The sequence below is a fragment of the Mesoplodon densirostris genome, chromosome 16 (genome assembly GCF_025265405.1).
Source record: "Mesoplodon densirostris isolate mMesDen1 chromosome 16, mMesDen1 primary haplotype, whole genome shotgun sequence".
Lineage (NCBI taxonomy): Eukaryota > Metazoa > Chordata > Mammalia > Artiodactyla > Ziphiidae > Mesoplodon > Mesoplodon densirostris.
The window spans coordinates 12,136,139-12,156,698 of record NC_082676.1 but is presented as its reverse complement, the minus strand read 5'-3'; the positions used below and the strand labels follow the sequence as shown (position 1 = coordinate 12,156,698).

At 44.4% G+C, this 20,560-nt stretch overlaps 1 protein-coding gene across 1 annotated transcript in view; it reads right to left on the bottom strand.

Annotated features, from left to right (window-relative positions):
- The window catches only part of B4GALT5 (beta-1,4-galactosyltransferase 5), a 78,632-nt gene extending 66,192 nt beyond the window's left edge, over window positions 1–12,440 (bottom strand). The window contains exon 1 of the mRNA XM_060078563.1: window positions 12,171–12,440. Within this exon, the coding sequence (XP_059934546.1) occupies window positions 12,171–12,285 (115 nt within the window). The 5' untranslated portion in view covers window positions 12,286–12,440. The remainder of the gene's footprint in view (window positions 1–12,170) is intronic.
- Window positions 12,441–20,560: the final 8,120 nt, after the last annotated feature.

The window sequence follows — 20,560 nt, the reverse complement described above, 5'->3', positions numbered from 1 at the left end:
TGGCTCAGTGGTTAAGAATCCGCCTGCCAACGCACGGGACATGGGTTCGAGCCCTGGTCCAGGAAGATCCCACATGCCGCGGAGCAACTAAGCCCGTGCACCACAACTACTGAGCCTGCGCTCTAGAGCCTGTGAGCCACAACTACTGAGCTCACAAGTCACAACTACTGAAGCCCGCGAGCCACAACGAAGAGTAGCCCCCACTCCCCGCAACTAGAGAAAGCCGGTGCACAGCAACGAAGACCCAATGCAGCCATAAGTTAATTAATTAATTTAAAAAAAAGAAATCAAGAAACTAGCATCAAACTTAAACAAGTAAGAGAAAGATAAACCAAGAAACCTTGCCTCCTGCTTTCTCAGAAATCAGCTCAATAATAGCTTGTGTAAGATATGCCTATCAGTAACTTAGGGAAACCTTTCACGGGCAGAAAAAGTAAACAACTACAATGTAGGGAGCAAAAGTTCAGTCATAAAACTTACCAAGTAGTATATTTTTTAAAGTACAAACAAAAGAAAAATATAAATAAACTGAACCTCGTTAAAGTCAAAAGCTTTTGTGCATCAAAGGACCCTACCAAGAGAGTGAAAAGACAACCCATAGGATGGGAGAAAATACTTGCAAATCATATATCTGGTAATGGTTTAATATTCAAAAAATATAAAGATCTTTTAACAACAGACAATCCAATTTAAAAACGGCAAAGGAACCTGAATAGACAGTTCTCTAAACAAGATACACAAATAGCCAATAAACATATGAAAATATGCTCAACCTCATTAGTCATTAAGGAAATGCAAACCAAAACCACAATGAGGTACCATTTCACACCTACAAGGATGCCTGCACTTTAAAAAAAAAAAAAATACACACTCAGAAAATAAGTGTTGGCTGCAAGGATGTGGAATATATTGTTGGTGGGAATGTAAAATGGTGCAGCCACTGTGGAAAGTCTGGCAATTCCTCAAAAAATTAAACAGAATTACCATATGACCTAGCAATTCCACTCCCAGGTAAATACCCAAAGAATTGAAAGCAGGGACAGATACTTGTATGCCAACATTCACAGCAGCACTATTTGCAACAGCCAAAAGGTAGAAGCAACTCAAGTGTTCATCAACAGATGAGAAAAAATGTGGTATATAGAAGATAGAATATTATTCATCCACAAAAAGAATACAGTTCTGACACATGCTATGACGTGAGTGAACACTGGAAACATTTTGCTAAGTGAAATAGAGCAAACACAAAAGGACAAACATTGTATGATTACACTTATATGAGGTACCTAGAGCAGTCAAACTTACAGGATGGAAAGTAGATTAGCAGTTGAGGGGGTGGATGGGGAGTTATTGCTTAGTGGGAAGAGACTTTCTGTTTGGGGCAACAGAAATTTTTGGAAATAGCTGTAGTGGTTGCAAAACATTGTGAATGTAATTAATGCCACTGAATTGCACATTTAAATTATCAAAATACATGGCAAAGTTCATGCTATAAATATTTTACCACAAAGAAATAGAAAGGGAAAAAAAGACAAAGTAATTTTGGTCAAAATGAATTCAAAATCAGGATTAACAGAAGAAGCAATCCTTCCCCCAGATTAAATGCAATCCAACAACAAAGAGGCTAGCTTGACCAGGCAATAGTTTCTTCATTCATTTCAATAAATATTTAAGTGCATATAATGTGCTAGGCACAAGGACACTACAACCCAGAGAACTTCCCTATCATTACTCTATAGATTATGATGATATGGATAAAATGAGTTTTTCTTTAAAAGTTAAACGATTAAATGGTTTTATTTAAAATATAAAGATTCATAATAAATACATCAAGAATCCTAAAGTCAGTCTACTATCATCTCTGATCCATCTGGTTTAACTTCCCTAAGTTGGCAATGTTTTCATTTTTCTGCAATGGAAGAAAGGATTTTTTTTTTTTTTAACTACACAAACATGACCCCAACACAGCATTTAGGAAAATACTATTTTCTGACCTTCAAAAGCCAATGGCCTACCAATCTGAAAACGCATACATTACAATCATGAGTATAATTTAGGCTTAGTGCCTAAAAGCACAACTCCTCAAAATGGGGTAACTAGTTCTATGAGTAAAAAAAATACTCCTGCTTTTCCATTTTTCCAAGCATACAGTTGTTCAACACATGAGAATTAAGCAAAAATTTTAAATGACTATTAATCACACTTTTAGATGGTGAAAAAAGTTCCCTCTTTACTGGTATTTAAATGTTTTACAGCTCTTTAATAAAAATAATAAACGGCTGTGCTCACTAGCACACCTCTAATTTAAGTTTTAAAACACAACACTGAGCTTTCCTACAATCTACATTTCCCTGTACGCGACACTCCACAACATTTTTCATAATTATAATTATGCCACTAATAAGCCTCAGAGAACTGTTCATAATTGATGATGGTAACTAAGGTACCTCAGAAACAATGCCCAGCTTCCCTTCTAGTCATTGCAAAGTACCTGGCTATCTTTGTAACCTGGGAAGGAGGCGGAACAATACTTATAGTCTAATAATTACTCAAACTAACAAAAGGGGTGGGGGGAGGGAATCTAAGAAGAGACACAGCACTTTAAATTATTCAATGTGATTCCCAGGCTTGGGAAAACACTGGATTCATGGGATCAGTAGAGGAGGTATGAATGCTCTTCTATATAAGCCACAATATTAAAAAGAATTACTGTACCGTGAGAAAACTACAATTCAAAAAGAGTCATGTACCACAATGTTCACTGCAGCTCTATTTACAACAGCCAGGACATGGAAGCAACCTAAGTGTCCATCGACAGAGGAACGGATAAAGAAGATGTGGCACATATATACAATGGAATATTACTCAGCCATAAAAAGAAATAAAATTGAGTTATTTATAGTGAGGTGGATGGACCTAGAGACCGTCATACAGAGTGAAGTAAGTCAGAAAGAGAAAAATAAATACTGTACGCTAACACATATATATGGAATCTAAAAAAAAAAAAAAAAAAAAAGGTTCTGAAGAACCTAGGGGCAGGACAGGAATAAAGATGCAGACGTAGAGAATGGACTTGAGGACACGGGGAGGGGGGAAGGGTAAGCTGCAATGAAGTGAGAGAGTGGCATGGACACATATATATACTACCAAATGTAAAATAGCTAGTGAGAAGCAGCCGCATAGCACAGGGAGATCAGCTCCATGCTTTGTGACCACCTAGATGGGTGGGTTAGGGAGGGTGGAAGGGAGAGGCAAGAGGGAGGAGATATGGGGATATGTGTATATGTATAGCTGATTCACTTTGTTATAAAACAGAAACTAACACACCATTGTAAAGCAATTATACTCCAATAAAGATGTTTAAAGAAAAAAGAATTACTGGGTCAAAATGTAATATTCATTTCTCATTTAACGTCCAATTACCTAGAGGACTGAAGATGGGGCAGGAGCTAATGAGTCCAGGGCTCTATTTCATGCTTAAAAGCAAAAGTGTGAGGCTAGAGGAAAAGACTGATTTAACAGATTAAAACCTAAAAGGATTACCCAGGGGACAAAAAGCAGAGAAAAAAAGAGGAAAAAAGTCTTAACATCCCAAAGATATTTCTGTAAAATTCTTTTAGTTTTTTTCCTTTGACCAAGACAACACAAATTTCTTTTTTGTTGTTGTTTCTTTGCCACAATGATTTCAAAGATAGACTTCAGTGCAGACATTCTACGTCTGTCTCATTTTTAGGGCAAATGTCCTCAAACAATAGCATTGCACAGTTTGAATTTCTCCATTCACCCAACAGAGTGAAACTGTTAAGTCTGAGGGTTATACACCGACACTTCACAGAATCCATGGCTCAGTATTTCACTAAAGGTGGGAAACTAAGTGAATGGGAGATCTGAATTTTTTTAAATGGGGTGTCTTTACTTCACAGAACTCATTATTCCTTCTTCTCCTTCAAGGTTCAACTCACACTTGCTCAGAATCATGGAACTTCAGATCTGAGAGGGACCCTAGAATCTGTACTTTAGTCCATTGCTTTATTTTACAGATGAGAAAACTGAAGTAAAGGTTTCCATCTAGTTATTGGTAAAGCTGGACTGGAGCTCAATCCTCCCCTCAGTTTAGTACTAGCATTAGGCCAAGAGGACATCTCCTATGGTTATAAATAATAATTATTAACATACAGAGCTTCGTGTCAAGCTCTGTGCTAAGCCCTCTTACAAGCACATTCCACTCAATTCTCACAACGACCCTGAGAAAGATGGTATCCTCCACTGGGCAGATAAGAAAATTGAAAATAGCGTGCCCACTCAGTCAGAGTTGATTCAAACCCAGATCGGGCTGATTTCTAAGTTAATGTTCACTCCTATCCTACAGCCCTTACCATGGCCTATAGGGTCCTAAATGGCCTGACCCCTACCATCTTTCTAAGCTCATTTCCTACCATTTCTCACTTACAAAAATCCAGTCAACCTGCCCTCAAGCGCATTTCTGCCTCCAGACCTTCACATATGCTTGACACGCCCATCACCATCCCAATCCCCAGACCTGTGACCTGTTCTACCCCTGCAAGTCAAATATCACCTCATTAATGAAGCTTTCCCTAACCACCCTATCTAAAACAGACCCTCAGGGACTACCCTGGTGGCGCAGTGGTTGAGAATCCGCCTGCCAATGCAGGGGACACAGGTTCGAGCCCTGGTCTGGGAAGGTCCCACGTGCCATGGAACAACTAAGCCCATGAGAGCCACAACTACTGAGCCTGCACACCACAACTACTGAAGCCCATGTGCTCTAGGGCCTGCGTGCCACAACTACTGAGCCCATGCACCACAACTACTGAAGCCCGCGCGCCTAGAGCCCGTGCTCCACAACAAGAGAAGCCACCGCAATGAGAAGCCCGCACATCGCAACGAAGAGTAGCCCCCGCTCGCCAGAACTAGAGAAAGCCAGTGCGCGGCCACAAAGACCCAACACAGCCAAAAATAAATAAATAAAATAATATAAATAAATAATAAAATAGACCCTCGGTCACTCCTACCACTATCCGAAATTATATTGTATATTGGCTGTCTCCCCATCAGAATAAAAGCACCACAAAGGGCAAAAACGTCCCACTAGAATGAAATCACCAGGATGGCAGAAACGTTCTGCCTTACTCATTTCTAGACTGTCCGATACCCAAAAGAGTATCTGACAAGAGAAGGCACTCCAAAAAAACTACGTATTGAATAAAGGAATGAGTGCCTGTGTCTGAATCTCCCACCTCATTAAGGACCAGTATCATACAAGTCAGCAATTGACTACATACTATTTTCTATTTTCTCTAGTTATTTCTTATGATTAATCTTGTATTTTCAACCATAGAGTATGTGCTGCAGAGGTATTTTATCTTATTTATTTATTTATTTATTTTTACAGCTATTTTACAATTCTCAACTTTGGGCAAGTTAATGACTCAACCTGGGTTTATACAATCATCTGTAAAATCAAAGAAGCAGTCAAAAGTCTAGAATCCAAATATCCCCCATAGCTGGTAACATGATAGGAAGATATTCAAATACTGGATTATTATTGACCCACAGATCTTAAATTCCTTTAATTTTCTCACAGCTTTCTACAAAAATACACACAGTGTGCAAAGGAAGGCATACTCTTATTTAGCTAGTATTAGAAACTAAAGAATAACTGTCCTTTCACTAATAGTACACACAGGCCTGCCTCTTCTCACGATAACTCCTTTAACTTCTTTTAAGCCAACACCCAATCTGTTTGCTTCTGATTAACCTTTATCTTGACCAATGTTAACCACTAGTTTTCTCTAGTTCTTTGACAGGCCTTTGCAGCATCACATTGCCTACTTCTTGCTTACTGAAGTTCTGTTTGCTTATATAGTTGGATTGGATGTGTACAATTTATCTTCCACGATCTAAAACGCTGCAAAATTAGGGAAGCAAGTAAGTCAGTAGCACTTCGGCTTCTACCGCTTTCTACTCTCTTAAAGAGCTCTAAAGAGTCATGGCAACACAAGAAGACCCTCCTTCCTGGCGTTGTTATACGCTGCTCTCACTGGCCTGTCAAGCTCTGGGGGGAAATGTCAGGGTTGGGAGCAGAATTATCTACTGGCTAGAGTAGCGATGCCCTGGAACAGCAACTGATACTGGCCGAACGGCTGCTTCCAAAGACTGTCCAAGACTAGCATATTTTCACTGTTCAAGAGACTTCAATTCCAAACCCAAGACTTTGTTTCCGACATAGCAAACTGATGCAGAAAGGACATAAAACATCACCAAAATCCTGGTCAAAAGTGGTGCTGTTTAGTTTTATAACTTCAATCTGTTCTCCAAATATGGTTTCCTTCTAAGAAGACTGACACGATGCAATACTCAAAGGAAACATCTGAGTGAGTGAGTGAGTCCGTAAAGGCACACGTGGGGAGAAGGGGGTCCTTAAACAGGGTAAGGCTTTTTAATTTTCTAAAATAAAATAACCCACATTCACAATATGACGTATTTCACTCCAGAAAAGCTCAGAAACTAAGTGCACTGCAGCATTTAGAGGACACTTTCATGTGAGGAACAACAACAAAAAGGCTATTTTCATACTACACTTAACAAGGGGGTGGGGGATGGGACTTCCCTGGTGGCCCAGTGGTTAAGAATCCGCCTGCCAAATGCAGCGGACACGGGTTTGAGCCCTGGTCTGGGAAGATCTCACATGCCGCGGAGCAACTAAGCCCGTGAGCCACAACTACCAAGCCTGCGTGCCTAGAGCCCGTGCTTCGCAATAAGAGAAGCCACCACAATGAGAAGCCCGCGCACCACAACGAAGAGTAGCCCCCGCTCGCCGCAACTAGAGAAAGCCCGCACGCAGCAACAAAGACCCAACGCAGCCAAAAATATATATATATATATATATATATTTTTTAAAACAAGGGGGGGAATCTGAAATTTTCCTGGGGTTATTAGAAAAAGTTACATTCAGTTACATAAAACATGTATGTTATCTAAAATCTTAGGTCCAAAATTTGCATAGGACATGAATGAATTATCAACTTTCTATACATAAAAACGTCTCACTAAACGTTTGGCTAAGATGCAGTTCTAGTTTTTCAAACAGCTTTGTTTTCTGGCCAAGTATAAGATCAGAGAATCAAGTGACTTGCTCAAGGTCATTTGGTCAAATCAGGTGGGATTAGAATTACTGATTCCTGTCTTCCAAAAGCCAGCCATGAATCAAACTTTTCTTGGAACCAAGCAGGCCAAAAGGGAAAAATCATTCCCCATTTCCTTTCCTCAATAATCAAGACAAAAGAAAAATTAATTTAAATAGTGGAACTTTAATAAAATTTCATCAGTATATAGACTACTGCTTCTAACCACGCACAGGCATCTCTCTCAAAATCAGTAACTAAACAACTTGCAAAGGTCAGTTCTATACAACCTTGCCACGTGACAGCACCATAAAGTTAATAAGATTTTTTTAAATCAGCCCTTCAAATGTACGTCCATCCGTAAATAGTTCACTTCTCTTATCTTCTAAAAGACCTGGTCAGACTGGAATATGGAGGTACTCTGAGCTCTTAGATTTTTTTTTTTTTAAGTTAAAGGATCATAAATAAGTTCAAAGTTCTCTTCAGAACCCTGAAAGGAATAGGGATATTTCAACAGTGCAGGTAAAACAAGTGATGAAATAAATGATAATCACTCAGGCTGTGGAGGGCAAGGGGCTACAGAGAAGAGGCACGTATGCTTTTTTTTTTTTTTTTTTTTTGCTGTACGCGGGCCTCACTGTTGTGGCCTCTCCCGTCGCGGAGCACAGGCTCCGGACGCGTAGGCTCAGCGGCCATGGCTCACGGGCACAGCCGCTCCGCGGCATGTGGGATCTTCCCGGACAGGGGCACGAACCCGTGTCCCCTGCATCGGCAGGTGGACTCTCAACCACTGAGCCACCAGGGAAGCCCATGTATGCATTTTTATAACCATATTCCCTTCCTCTTCCTTTTTCAAATCCACCACCTCCCTCACACTTTCTGCCCCATCCTTTTCTTTTCTACTTTTAAACTGCTGATATAAAACACTACGTTTGATTTAATAACAAAAACATAATGGCCAATGAAGTCATATTTTTAAATTACTTAACTGGATTGGCAGGGGTTTATTAAAGTAGCTAAGCGCACTTTGTATTTGTTACAAACACATTATAGTCATATTTAGTAATATTCCTCACATGCAATTTTCTAAGCCAAATGGTACCACTACCTCCATTTCGGATGACCCTCAAGTCCAAGAAAATTTCCCTTTGCCGTTAGACTATGGGACACTAACATTAAGAGCTAGCATTAGATCTCAAAAATACCAACAATAGTTAGGTTGAAATTGTAGCTGGGCTATATTACACATGAGCAACTTTAAAACATTTATAACTAACATGGTTTTTCTCATATCTCAAATTCAAGTCTACCTAATTCCAAATATAGCTGTAACACATTCTCGGGTTAATGATTTCTCTTTAGCCCTAGAGCACAGTGTGGCCACAGGGTATACAAAGTAAATCAAAAGCAGGACTGGAAAAATATTAAACCTGGAAGGAAATACAAGTCTGACACTTCCCGTTATGCCAGAAAACAGGATTGTCATTATTTGGAAATGTATTAGGTTGAGCTGTATCAAACTGCCAATATACAACTGGTTTTGACCTGCAAAAAATGGAAATTTCATGTGGTTCAACCCAGTATTATTTTCTAAGCTCATTTTAACAACTGTCTAAAATAAGGTCTTCATAATCCAAGGCATATAAAACCTTCTATTTCTCTAGACTGTCTTAACCTTTTGAAAAGATTTGCCACCCTCTGTCCAAAGCTGATTATTTAAAAAATTAAGCTCATAAACAGGAAAGCCAAGATAAATAAAATCACCAAACTGCTCAATGTACCCTTCTAAAACCACTTCACATCCTTCCCACCACTCCCCTTTCCAACTAACAGAAGTGAATCTTAAGTAGATCTGCCCTTTAGAAGACCCACATTTAAGAAGAAATTAGTGAATATTTAAGTGCTTTGCATCTTCCTCAGTTATCAGTGATGTAGGAATCTAAGTGTGGTAGAAGCCCATTGCTTTTTTTTTTAAAATTTACTTATTTTATTTATTTATTTTTGGCTGCGTTGGGTCTTCCTTGCTGCGCGCGGGCTTTCTCTAGTTGCAGGAGCGGGGGCTACTCTTTGTAGAGATGCGAGGGCTTCTCATTGCGGTGGCTTCTCTTATTGCAGAGCACAGGCTCTAGGCGCGCAGGCTTCAGTAGTTGTGGCTTGCGGGCTCTAGAGCGCAGGCTCAGTAGTTGTGGCACACGGGCTTAGCTGCTCCGCGGCATGTGGGATCTTCCCAGACCAGGGATCAAACCTGTGTCCCCTGCATTGACAGGCGGATTCTTAACCACTGCGCCACCAGGGAAGCCCCAAGCCCATTGCCTTACCCTGGGGTTCCACTGACCTAAATATCTACTGCTGAAGACTTTTAATTAAGTTGTTACGTTCCATTTCTGTTTTAGAATCTGGCTTCTAATCTTTCTAATCAAGAGGGTGATTACTATCCCAGTGGGATATATTTTTGCATTTCAACATAGCTGGTTTATGCACCCACACCAGAAAAAACCCATCACTTTCACAAAAGGGGTTATGGCTTCAAGACTGCCTCTAGGTTCAAATCCATCATTTCACACCCATTTTTATTAGTCTAATATCCAATATGCTAATAAACTCTTTTCTCAATTAATTCCACTAATTACTCACCTGTTCTTATTCTGCCCAGACTCCTATCCCCTCATCCGATCCATCAGGCCACATACAACACCTTCCCAGAGGGATGCTTTTCCTAAGACATTTCATAAAATGTTACGGCAGTAGGATATTACCTGTTCTATCTTTGTAGTACAAACTAGATCTAGTTTGTACTACAAATCATCAATATTAACCATCAAATGAAATATGCTCTTAAAAAAAAAACAATCAGGAGAGGACTTCCCTAGTGGTGCAGTGGTTAAGAATCCGCCTGCCAATGCAGAGGACATGGGTTCAAGCCCTGGTCCAGGAAGATCCCACATGCCGCAGAGCAACTAAGCCCATGTACCACAACTACTGAGCCTGTGCTCTGCAGCCCGCGAGACACAACTACTGAGCCCGCATGCCACAATTACTGAAGCCCACACGCCAAGAGCCCGTGCTCTGCAGCAAGAGAAGCCACCGCAGTGAGAAGCCCGCTCGCCGCAATTAGAGAAAGCCCGAGCGCAGCAATGAAGACCCAACGCAGCCAAAAATAAATAAATTTATTTTTTTAAAAAATCAGGAGACAATCTCCGGCTCTATCTGGAAATTTCTCTATTCAGCTAGTTCAGTGTTGACAGGTCAACAGAGAATGGCACTAATCATTACTACAATCCTAAAGGGTATTTCCCTAGAGTTAAACCATCAACCCTTTCCTAACATCCAAATGATCCAGACTTTTTACAGCAAAATTTACTCTCCTTGCCGCACCCCCAACAGCATTTTCTGACCATTTTTCACCTTAAGCTGAGGTTTTCTCTAGGGCCTCATGGTGACGCCAAGTCAGGCAAATACATACCTTAAACCTTCCATCTACTCCCTTCTTTCCTGAAAGCTACATATAATAGCTTTTTTTTTTTTTTTGGAAAACTCTCTAAGCATCAGGTACAATGATAAGTGCTTTAAAAGGGAATTTATCTACTTCCATCCTTAAAACCCTATGAGGTTAGGATGAGTACCCCCATTTTACAGAGGAGAAAAGGTGAGGCTTAGTAACTTGTTCAAGGTCATAAAGGGCAGGGATTAGAATCCAAATCTGACCTCCATGTCCTCTGACCTTAACCCTCATGCTGTTATTTCCTTCTAATCTTTCTTCACGTCCTAAATGTCTGCTCTGTGCTCTTAGACAGCCTATGCTCGGTCAGGGTTCAGTTTCTCCAGGGCTATCTTTCCTTTAAAGGACATGCCTCTGAGAAGAATGAGTCCCCATTCCACCTTTTCTCCATGCTCCTTCCCACCTGCACCATTTCCCCAAGGCCCTTGTCATATCTCCTTCTCTAGGACCAATTTAAATGTACCCCCCCCGGCCCCATAGGATATTGAAGGGCCACCTTCTACCCTCAAGGCTAGGAGAGGGCAGAAGTGAAAGAAAGCGGAGAAAGGAAGAGCCCAGACAGCACCCCTTCCCCAAGTCTTCAATCAGAAAGAAACTGTGGCTGAGGGCCAGAGGGGGCTGGTGAGGATTCGGGGAAGGATAGGAGATAAGGGAGCGGAGATGACAGGGAGTGCCCTTGGGGGTAGGCGGGGCAGGGGGAGGGGATGAGAGGAGGCGTGGCACGCTCAGGGGTTCTTAGGCTGAATGGGGGGGGGGGGTGGACCTCCCTGGGGGGTGGGGGATGCCACCCTGCTAGGAAAGGGATCTGGCCACTTGGAAGAGGAGAATGTGTGTGCTGGGGAGGAGGACCTGAAGGTGGATGTAACAAGGGAAAGTCGAGGGAAGAAAGGGTAGGAGGGAGAGCAGGAAACGGTGGAGTCACCGGGGAGGAGAGAGGGGAAGGATGGATGGGGAACCGGGAAGGTGGGACTCCTGGAGACCCCAGCACAGGGGCTCCGCGAGGAGGGGAGGGCGGGCCGCGGAGGTCCGGGGGCCGCGGAATGCCCGGAACCGGGGCCGGAGGAGACCCCGGAGGAGGGGGAGCGGGAGTTCTCGAGCCGAGGAGCGTTAAGTGGGGGTTCTAGGGAGGCCAGGGCAAGAAAGGGGGCGTCCCAGCACGTGTGTACGTGTGTGTGTGTGTGTGTGTGTGGTGTGTGTGTGTGTGTGTGTGTGAAGGCATAGTCGGGTTCCCGCGGGGAAGGGGTTAAAGGAGGGCAAGGGGTGGGCGGGAGGCTGGCGGGGGAGGGGGGTTCTGGAGCCCGTCGGGGTGCAGGGCACTGGAATGTCCTGGAGCCCCCCGAGGGCCAGGCGTGGGGTCTCCCGAGGGTCGGGCCGGAGTCCCCGTAGTCTTCTAAGGGCCAGGCTCGGGGTCGCCTCCCAGCCGGGTGTCTTCTGAAAGCCGGGGTCCCCTCAGGGCGGGGCGGGGGTTCCCGGGGTCCCCTCGAGGCCAGAGCGGCACCCCCGGGGTCCCAGGCCCCCCTTCCTACCTATGCCGGGCGCCACATAGACGAAGTAGAGCAGCGAGGACGAGAACGAGAAGAAGAAGAGCGCGGCGAGCAGCGAGCGGCGCGGCAGCCGCAGCAGCCCCCGGCGGACGCGCATGCTGCAGCCAGGCGGCCGCTCGAGGGCCGGGCCGGGCCTGCTCCCGCCGCTCTCCGTGCGCCGCCTCCTGGGCCGCCGCCGCCGCCGCCTGGGCCTCGGCCACCTCCCGGGCCTCGCCGGCCGCCGCTCGCCGCTGCCTCGCCGCTCCCAGCCGCCGGCCGCCGCTGGCCGGGCCACATGAAGCGGGCGGGGGCCTGAGCGGCCCGGTAGAGAGCGCAGCGGCGGGGGCGGGGCGGGGCGGGCCGCGGGGGCGGGGCGGGGGCGGGGCGGGGGGCGGGGCTAGCGCCGCCGGGCACCGTCGCAAAAGACCTGCGCGCGCGCGCTCACAGAGAGATCGCCTGTTTGGCCCCCGCGGCGGCTCAATGGCCCGCAGGGAAAGTCGCCAAATGGCGACAGTCCCTCTACTAGCGCGGCCACCGCCCTGGCTTTTGGGGAATGTCGCTCAAGTGCCCGTCGGTCCGCTCTTGGACGCCCCCAACCTGGGAGCCAAGGGACCGTATGCAATGTCTGACTCGGCTGGCCACCCACTGCGACAGAAGAGCAGGGACTGTAGGCATGAGGGCTCGGTATACACCTCCATTCATTCATTCATTCAGTTCACTATTTATTGAAAGCCAGACATATGCCAGACACCGTTCTTGGCGCTGGGGATGCTACATAGAACAAAACAGACAAAATCTCTGTCTTCTTGAACCTAACACTCAAATGGGAGGAGAAAAAGAAACAAATCAGTTCATAATGTCAGGTACTGATAAGTGATATGAATACAATAAAACAGGAGAATATGTTTGAGGCAGACTAATGTGGTCAGGGAAGGCCTCACTGAGGGGTGACATAAAACAGTGAATAGCAGATGCAAAGGTCCTGAGGTTAAAAAGCCTGATCTGACCCCAGCTTAACTCAAGGCCAGCATGGATACAATCCAGTGAGGCAGGGAGAGCGACAGGGATGAGGTTGTAGCTCTGAGCAGGTTCCATATCCCAAAGATTCCTAAGGAGCTTAATGATAACAGTTATCAATATGAAGACTTGCCCTTGAGAGACACTGGGCTTTACCTACCTCATTAAATCACCCCAACAGGCCTGAGATGTGTGCTCTTATTATTCCTATTGTACAGATGAGGAAACTGAGGCTCCTAGATGGAAAAGTAATCCACCCGGGCTTCCCTGGTGGCACAGTGGTTGAGAGTCTGCCTGCCGATGCAGGGGACACGGGTTCGTGCCCCGGTCCGGGAAGATCCCACATGCCGCGGAGCGGCTGGGCCCGTGAGCCATGGCCGCTGAGCCTGCGCGTCCAGAGCCTGTGCTCCACAATGGGAAAGGCCGCAACAGTGAGAGGCCCGCGTACAGCAAAAAAAAAAAAAAAAAAAAAAAAAAAAAAAGTAATCCACCCAAGCCTTGCAATAAGGGCTTAAATAAAAAATGACCTGTCTCCCAAGGCACCCTTGACTACTAGGTTGTCAGTGCCTCAGCATTCCATCTGAACCCTAATTTCCATCCTGCAGACAAATCGGTGCCCTGCTCTGTAGGATAGTGTGCGGCCATATCCAAAACAATGCTTTAAGATCAGCCCCAGGCCAGAAGACCTCTGATGGCAGTAGGTAGTAACTAGAGACACAGGTGAGGGCAAATAGAAACTGCCTCAGCCTCAACTCAAGAAGTTGCCAGCTGAACTGGGGAGGCAAGTGTCCCCTTGGAATGCCATAGCAGTCAGGAGAAGAAAGGACTTTGCAGGGATTCTGTGAGAACCAGCAATAATCCTGCTTTGTATTCCTGAAGTGATTTATCTTTTTATGGTGTTTCTTTGACTCTTTAAATTTGGGCTCTAGAGCCAGACTGTCCTGGTTCCTTGTTCCTGTTCCTTGTTCCCTGTTCCTGTCTCTTTCATTCTTAGCTGAGTGACCTTAAGCAAGTTACTTAACCTCTCGGCCTCTCAGTAAAATGGCATGTATTATTAGTAATGACTGCATCGGGTTGTTGTGAGAATTTGAGTAATACATGCATACAGGCTCTCAGCTGACCAACACCCCTGGGAAATGGAATGGGAGAGAAGAGGCTTAAACAACAAAAAAGAAAAGCAAATAATTTTGACTCAGACAGATATGAGTTCAAATCTTAGCTTGGTCTCAACTGGCTGTGTGACCTTGGGCAAGTCACTTCACCCTCTGAGCTTCTATTCATTACCTGTGAAATGGGCCCAGTGTTGTCTACCCCATAGGGATGTGATGCAGAGTAATTGAGATAGCAGAGGTGAGGCCTTAGACCAGAAATCTCAAACTAGCTGGAATAATCTGACCTGCCACTACCTTTGTTTGGACCACACAATGGCCCCCGCCTCCCGCCCAGCTCTGTCTTTAACAAATATTTTCAAACATACAGAAAAGTTCAAAGACTAGTACAAGGAACACCTGTACACTCTCCACTTGGATTGTTATTTTTCCAGCTTTTTAAATGTTTTATACAATTTTTAAATGTTACTTTCCATTTACAGTTATTACAAAATATAGGCTATATTCCCTATGTCAGATGATACATCCTTGAGCCTATCTTACATCTAATAGGTTGTACCTCTAACTCCGTCATCCCTATATTGCCCCTCCCCCTATTTTTTCAAATTTATCTATCTATATTCATATGTACAGTTTTTTTCTGAATTATTTAAATTAGTTGCTGCCTTATTGGTACTTCATGCTTCAATACTTCCACAGAAATCCTAAGAAAAAGTACATCCTCCTACATAACCACAATAACATTATCACACCTAAGAAAATGAGCAATCACACCACAATGACCTGTAATATCCAGTCCATTCCCAAATTTACCCTTTGCTTTAAAAAATGTCTTTTATAGCTTTTTTTAAACAGTACCAAATCAGGGTTTACACATTGCATTTGAAATTATTTCCATAGTATTCGTTTATCTACCATAGTCCCTCTACCCTTTTTTTTATCATCCCTCCCCCAACATGTTATTTAAAACACTTTTAAACCCATTGGGAAGTTGAAAGAATGGTACCATAAACACCCGTACACCACCATTCAATGTTTTGTTTAATTGAAACAAAACAATTGGTGCTGGGTCAATTGGACTTCCATATGGGGAAAAAAAAAAGACATCACTCCTACCTCACACTATCCACGAAATCAGTTTAAGATGGATTGTAAATCTAAATACAAACGATAAAACAAAAAAACAAAAGCTTTTAGACGAAAACATAGAGGAATATCTTCCTGTCCTTGGGGTAGGCAAAGATTCATCAAACACCAGCCAAAAAGGAAAATTTTGATAAGTTGGGCTACATTAAAATAAGAATTTCTCTTCATCCAAAGACACCTTTAAGGGAAAGCATAGGCTGCACAGTAGAAGAAATAGAAATATGTAGCTGACAAAGAATTCATATCCAGGGCTTCCCTGGTGGTGCAGTGGTTGAGAGTCCGCCTGCCAATGCAGGGGACACGGGTTCGTGCCCCGGTCCGGGAGGATCCCACATGCCGCGGAGCGGCTGGGCCCGTGAGCCATGGCCGCTGGGCCTGTGCATCCGGAGCCTGTGCTCCGCAACGGGAGAGGCTACAGCGGTGAGAGGCCTGCGTACCACAAAAAAAAAAAAAGAATTTATATCCAAAATATTGTTTAAAACACACACAGATTTATAAAGACCAGCAAACCAATAAGGAAAAAAAAGGAAAGACTTGAACAGACATTTCACAGAAGAAGATATGCAAGTGGCCAATAAGCACATGTAATGGTGCTTGCGTTCATTTGTCTTCTGAAAAATGCAAATTAAAACCACACCTCAATACCATCTTTGGGCTGCTGATTCAGAGGATATCAGGGAGTGCCTAGAGCCAAGACTGGAGGAAGTCCACCTTGAATGGCAGAGCTAAAAATTAGGACTCTGCCAAGGAAACAGAGGGCTCTGGAGACTGAGGGAAGAGGCGCCTCTGCCTTTGTGAATGAGACCAAGGTCACTTTTCATCCCCGACATCATGTTATACATGTATGTGTTTATTTGTTCCTTTTCTGTCTCCTGTATCGAACATAAGCTCCATGCAGTCAGGGATTTTGTTTCATTCTCTGCTGAATCCTTGCATCTAGCACAGTGCCTGGCACACAGCAGGTGCTCAATAATTATTGAAGGAATGCTGAATGAATAGCAGATGTGCATTGAGCACATCTGGGCATGACAAATGCAGAGGTGACCAAGAGGAGGTGCCTGCAGCCCACTGGCAGGACTGATAGGAAAGTGGGTAACTGTGGTACAACGCGACGAGGGCAAGACTCATATGAGCAGCAGTCTGGGGAAGTGTCCTGTGAGATTCTAGATGGCCTTTGAAAGGGAGTTGAGACATGCTTGCTCGAGGGGCAGTGAGAGGAGGCCAGCCTGCCTGGAGCAGCTGGTGCCTCCAAGGAAAAGGAAAAGGGATGGAGTGAGATCAGAGGGGCCTTAACCCTATAGCTCAGTAGGGGCCCCAGAGTCAGAAAGATCTCATGACCAACCAGTCCTGCCTCTTCCTCACTCTCGCTCTGTGACCTTGGCAAGCCATTTCACCTCTTTGAGCCTCCAATTCCACATCTGTAAAATATGGATCATAGTTTTTCCTCCTGGAGTTGCTGTGAGGACTAGAGATAGTACCTATAAAGTGTCTGGCATGTAGCAGGCGCTCAATCAATGGGAGCTGTCCTATTCTTACACTTTTTCCTGTGGGCCATAGGGAACCCTTGAAGGCTTTAGAGGAGAGGAGTGGCCTAAAGAAAGGTGGTGGGGGGTGGTCCCTTGAGAAATTCCAGGATAGCATGAATTGGGCCTCACATGCTTGTCAACACTCAATTACAGACTAGCCCAAGTAAAACACATGAAGAAAAGGATCCAGAGCCTGAAGTAAGTCAGAAATAACACTATGCCCTCCCCAACCCCTCAAACTCTCCTGTTCCAGGCACCTGCCCCGAGGAAGCCATTGCACAATCCATAAATGCCAATCACCAGTGTTGTGATAATATTACAAAGCAGTGAGTATCTGAGTTCAAACTCCCAGAGGCAGTGAGTAGATAAAGGTAGTTGACATGTCATAACTGCTTTCCAGGCCCCAGGAGACTTGGCATTGATTACTTCTGGTGCCAGAAACTCCTGTTGACTGAATATTGACTGTGAGGTTCACCCTGGTAAACTCCAGCCAGGCAGTCCTTAATCAACCCTTTCAGAGGAAACTGAGGCTCAGAGCAGAAGTGACAGACACCATTTCCTGCCAGCAGCTTTAAGAGCCGGTGTGTCCTCTTACCCCTCTACCACAGTGACCATCAATGTTCCACAGAGCAGCTGCCCCACCAGCTGAGTCCCAAAGGGAGGAGAAAATTCCCCTGAACCCATCAGGCCAGTGATGAACATATAACATGAGCAAGAAATAAAACTTGGTTTTAAGCATCTGAGATACAGGTGCTGTTTATTTTACTACAACATAACCTGACTTATCCTAACTGATCACAAATATACTCTTGGGCAGCATCATGGGCAGCATCTCAACATATTTTTATAAGGTATAGCCGCAATGAAACATGTAACTGAGGTTTATTCATTTCTTGATGATGTTAATTTGTTTCCTTTTTTTTTTTTTTTTTTTTTTTTTTTTTTTGCGGTATGCGGGCCTCTCACTGTTGTGGCCTCTCCCGTCGCGGAGCACAGGCTCCAGACGCCCGGGCTCAGCAGCCATGGCTCACGGGCCTAGCCGCTCTGCGGCATGTGGGATCCTCCCGGACCGGGGCATGAACCCATGTCCCCTGCATCGGCAGGCGGACTCTCAACCACTGCGCCACCAGGGAAGCCCTCCTTTTTTTTTTTTTTTTTTTTCTGCTATTACTGGTCCATAGATCCTTAGCCACAATTCAAAATCTAAAAATCTGAAACCTAAACATTTTTTCATAATTTATTTGGCAGTAAGACCTGAGCTGACCTGAACTTCTTTGGTGGCAAAACTTGACCTCAATAGACAGAAAGCTGTCTATAATCTTTATCACACTTAATATGAATAATCATATGTTCCGGTGAGAAAATATTTAGATTTTTACGTACAGGGTGACCCATTCCTCTCAAGGGGTGTTATATAAATATTCAGTGTATGTACCATGTTACCTTTCAAAATTCTGAGGTTTTTTTTTTAATTTCAAAACATATCCGGCCCCAAAGGGGTTTGGATGAGGGATGGTGGCCCAGTACAAACGCTGCTGCAACGAACATCTCTTGCAGAATGTCGTTTACAAAGATGGCCTCAGCAATATTTCCCATTCCCATGTTCTTCTGGAACTTACTTTAATTCCTTTCCCTTTGAACCTGGGTGGGATTGTGAATCACTTATAGCCAATAAAAAGTAGTGGAAATGCCAATGCACAACTTCTGAGGAAATGCAGCTTCTGACTTGTTGGTTGGACCATCCACCTTAAGAGCCTTTAGCCACCACACTGTGAGGAAGCCCAGGCCACATGGAGAGGCCACGTCCAGGTGCTCTGGTCAAGGCCCCAGCAGAGGTCCCAGCTGACAGCCGGCATCAATCACCAGACACGTGAGACAGCAAACCTTTAGACAGTCTAGCCCCCAGCTGTCAAGTCATCCTCCACCTTCAAGCCTTCCTAGCTGAAGCCCCAGGCAAGCAGTCCTCACTGTGCCCTTTCCAAATCCATGAGCATAATAAAATGTTTCTTGTTTACACCACTAGGTCTGGGGTGGTTTGCTACGCAGCAACAGTACCTACAACAGTGCTCTTCTGTATGTCTCCTGCGCACCAGGGCAAAAGTTTCTCCATAGCACAAACATACAAGAGTGCATTTGCTGAGCAGTAGGATATGCACATCCTCTGTTTAACTGACTGTTTCCCAATTGTTCTCTGAAATGGGTGTGCCAATTTACACTCTCTGCAGCAGTGAACAAGGACTTCCTGCCTCAACCATGGCTGCTATGATGAGACTTTTCCAGGGCTCTGTCCCTCTGCCACAAAGGCCCTCTGAAGAAAGAGAGTAAGATATGAGGAACTGGCATAAAAAGTTAGCAAAAGTCTTCAAGAGCATTAATTCTATAGAGACCTATGGCTTTGCAGTCAAAAGACTGATATATATCCCTTTTCTAAATTCTGACACTATCTTTTCTATCTTGGACAGGAAGACCTAGGACATGACCAGGTGACTCCTAGGGAACATCAAGCGATGGAAGTGATTCTCTCATTCAGCAAGTATTTGTATCTACCAAAGTGGGTGCCAGGCATTTTTCAAAATGCTAAGAAAAGAAAGAAGAGGAGGAGGAGAAGAAGTATAGGTACCAGATATTTATTGAACATTTTTAGATATTTAACTTCCATTCACTTCTGCAATAGTTCCAATTTCCTCCTCCTCTGCTTTCAGTCTGTGGGGTTCTCTGAGGTTGTTGACTCCATTTCTGCCTCCAGACTTGTTAGGTGAGCCAGCCTGGCGAGTCAGAACATCGTATTCCTCTGGTAATAGTAATTGGTTCAGGGTTGGGTAGACCAGTCAGAGCCAATGAGACTCAATTCCCAAACATTTAAAGTTGTGCTTTTGGAGAAGTCAACCTTCTCTTCCATGCTAGATATAAATATGAAAGGTTGTGAGGCTGATGCAATGGCAGCCATTTTATCCACATGTGGAGCCTGGGGATGAAGCCGGCATATGGAGAGAAACTGATACAAGTAACAAAGAGAAATCTAGTCCTGATGACATAATTTGAGTCCTGAATCCATCTAGTCCTAGCCTGCCATTGTTTCCGCCACCCCCCCCAACACACACACCAGGTTTTCTACCTGCTGAACTTTTTGTTTTGTTTTGTTTTATATTTAATTGAAGTATACATACAGAGACATACACATATCACAAGTGTATAGCTCACTGAATATTTAAAACTGAATATACCCATTTAACAAGCACTCACATCAAGAAGAAGAACATCACTGGAACTCAATTTGTACAAATAGAATCATAGAGTGTATTCTTTTTTTTTTTTTTTTGCGGTACGCGGGCCTCTCACTGCTGTGGCCTCTCCCGTTGCGAAGTACAGGCTCCGGACGCGCAGGCCCAGCGGCCATGGTTCACGGGCCCAGCCGCTCCGCGGCATGTGGGATCCTCCTGGACCGGGGCACGAACCCGCGTCCCCTGCATTGGCAGGCGGACTCTCAACCACTGAGCCACCAGGGAAGCCCAAGTATATTCTTTTATGTCTTTTGTTCAGCATTATGTTTGTGAGATTCAGTCATATTGAGGAGTGAAGTTGTAAGTCACTCATT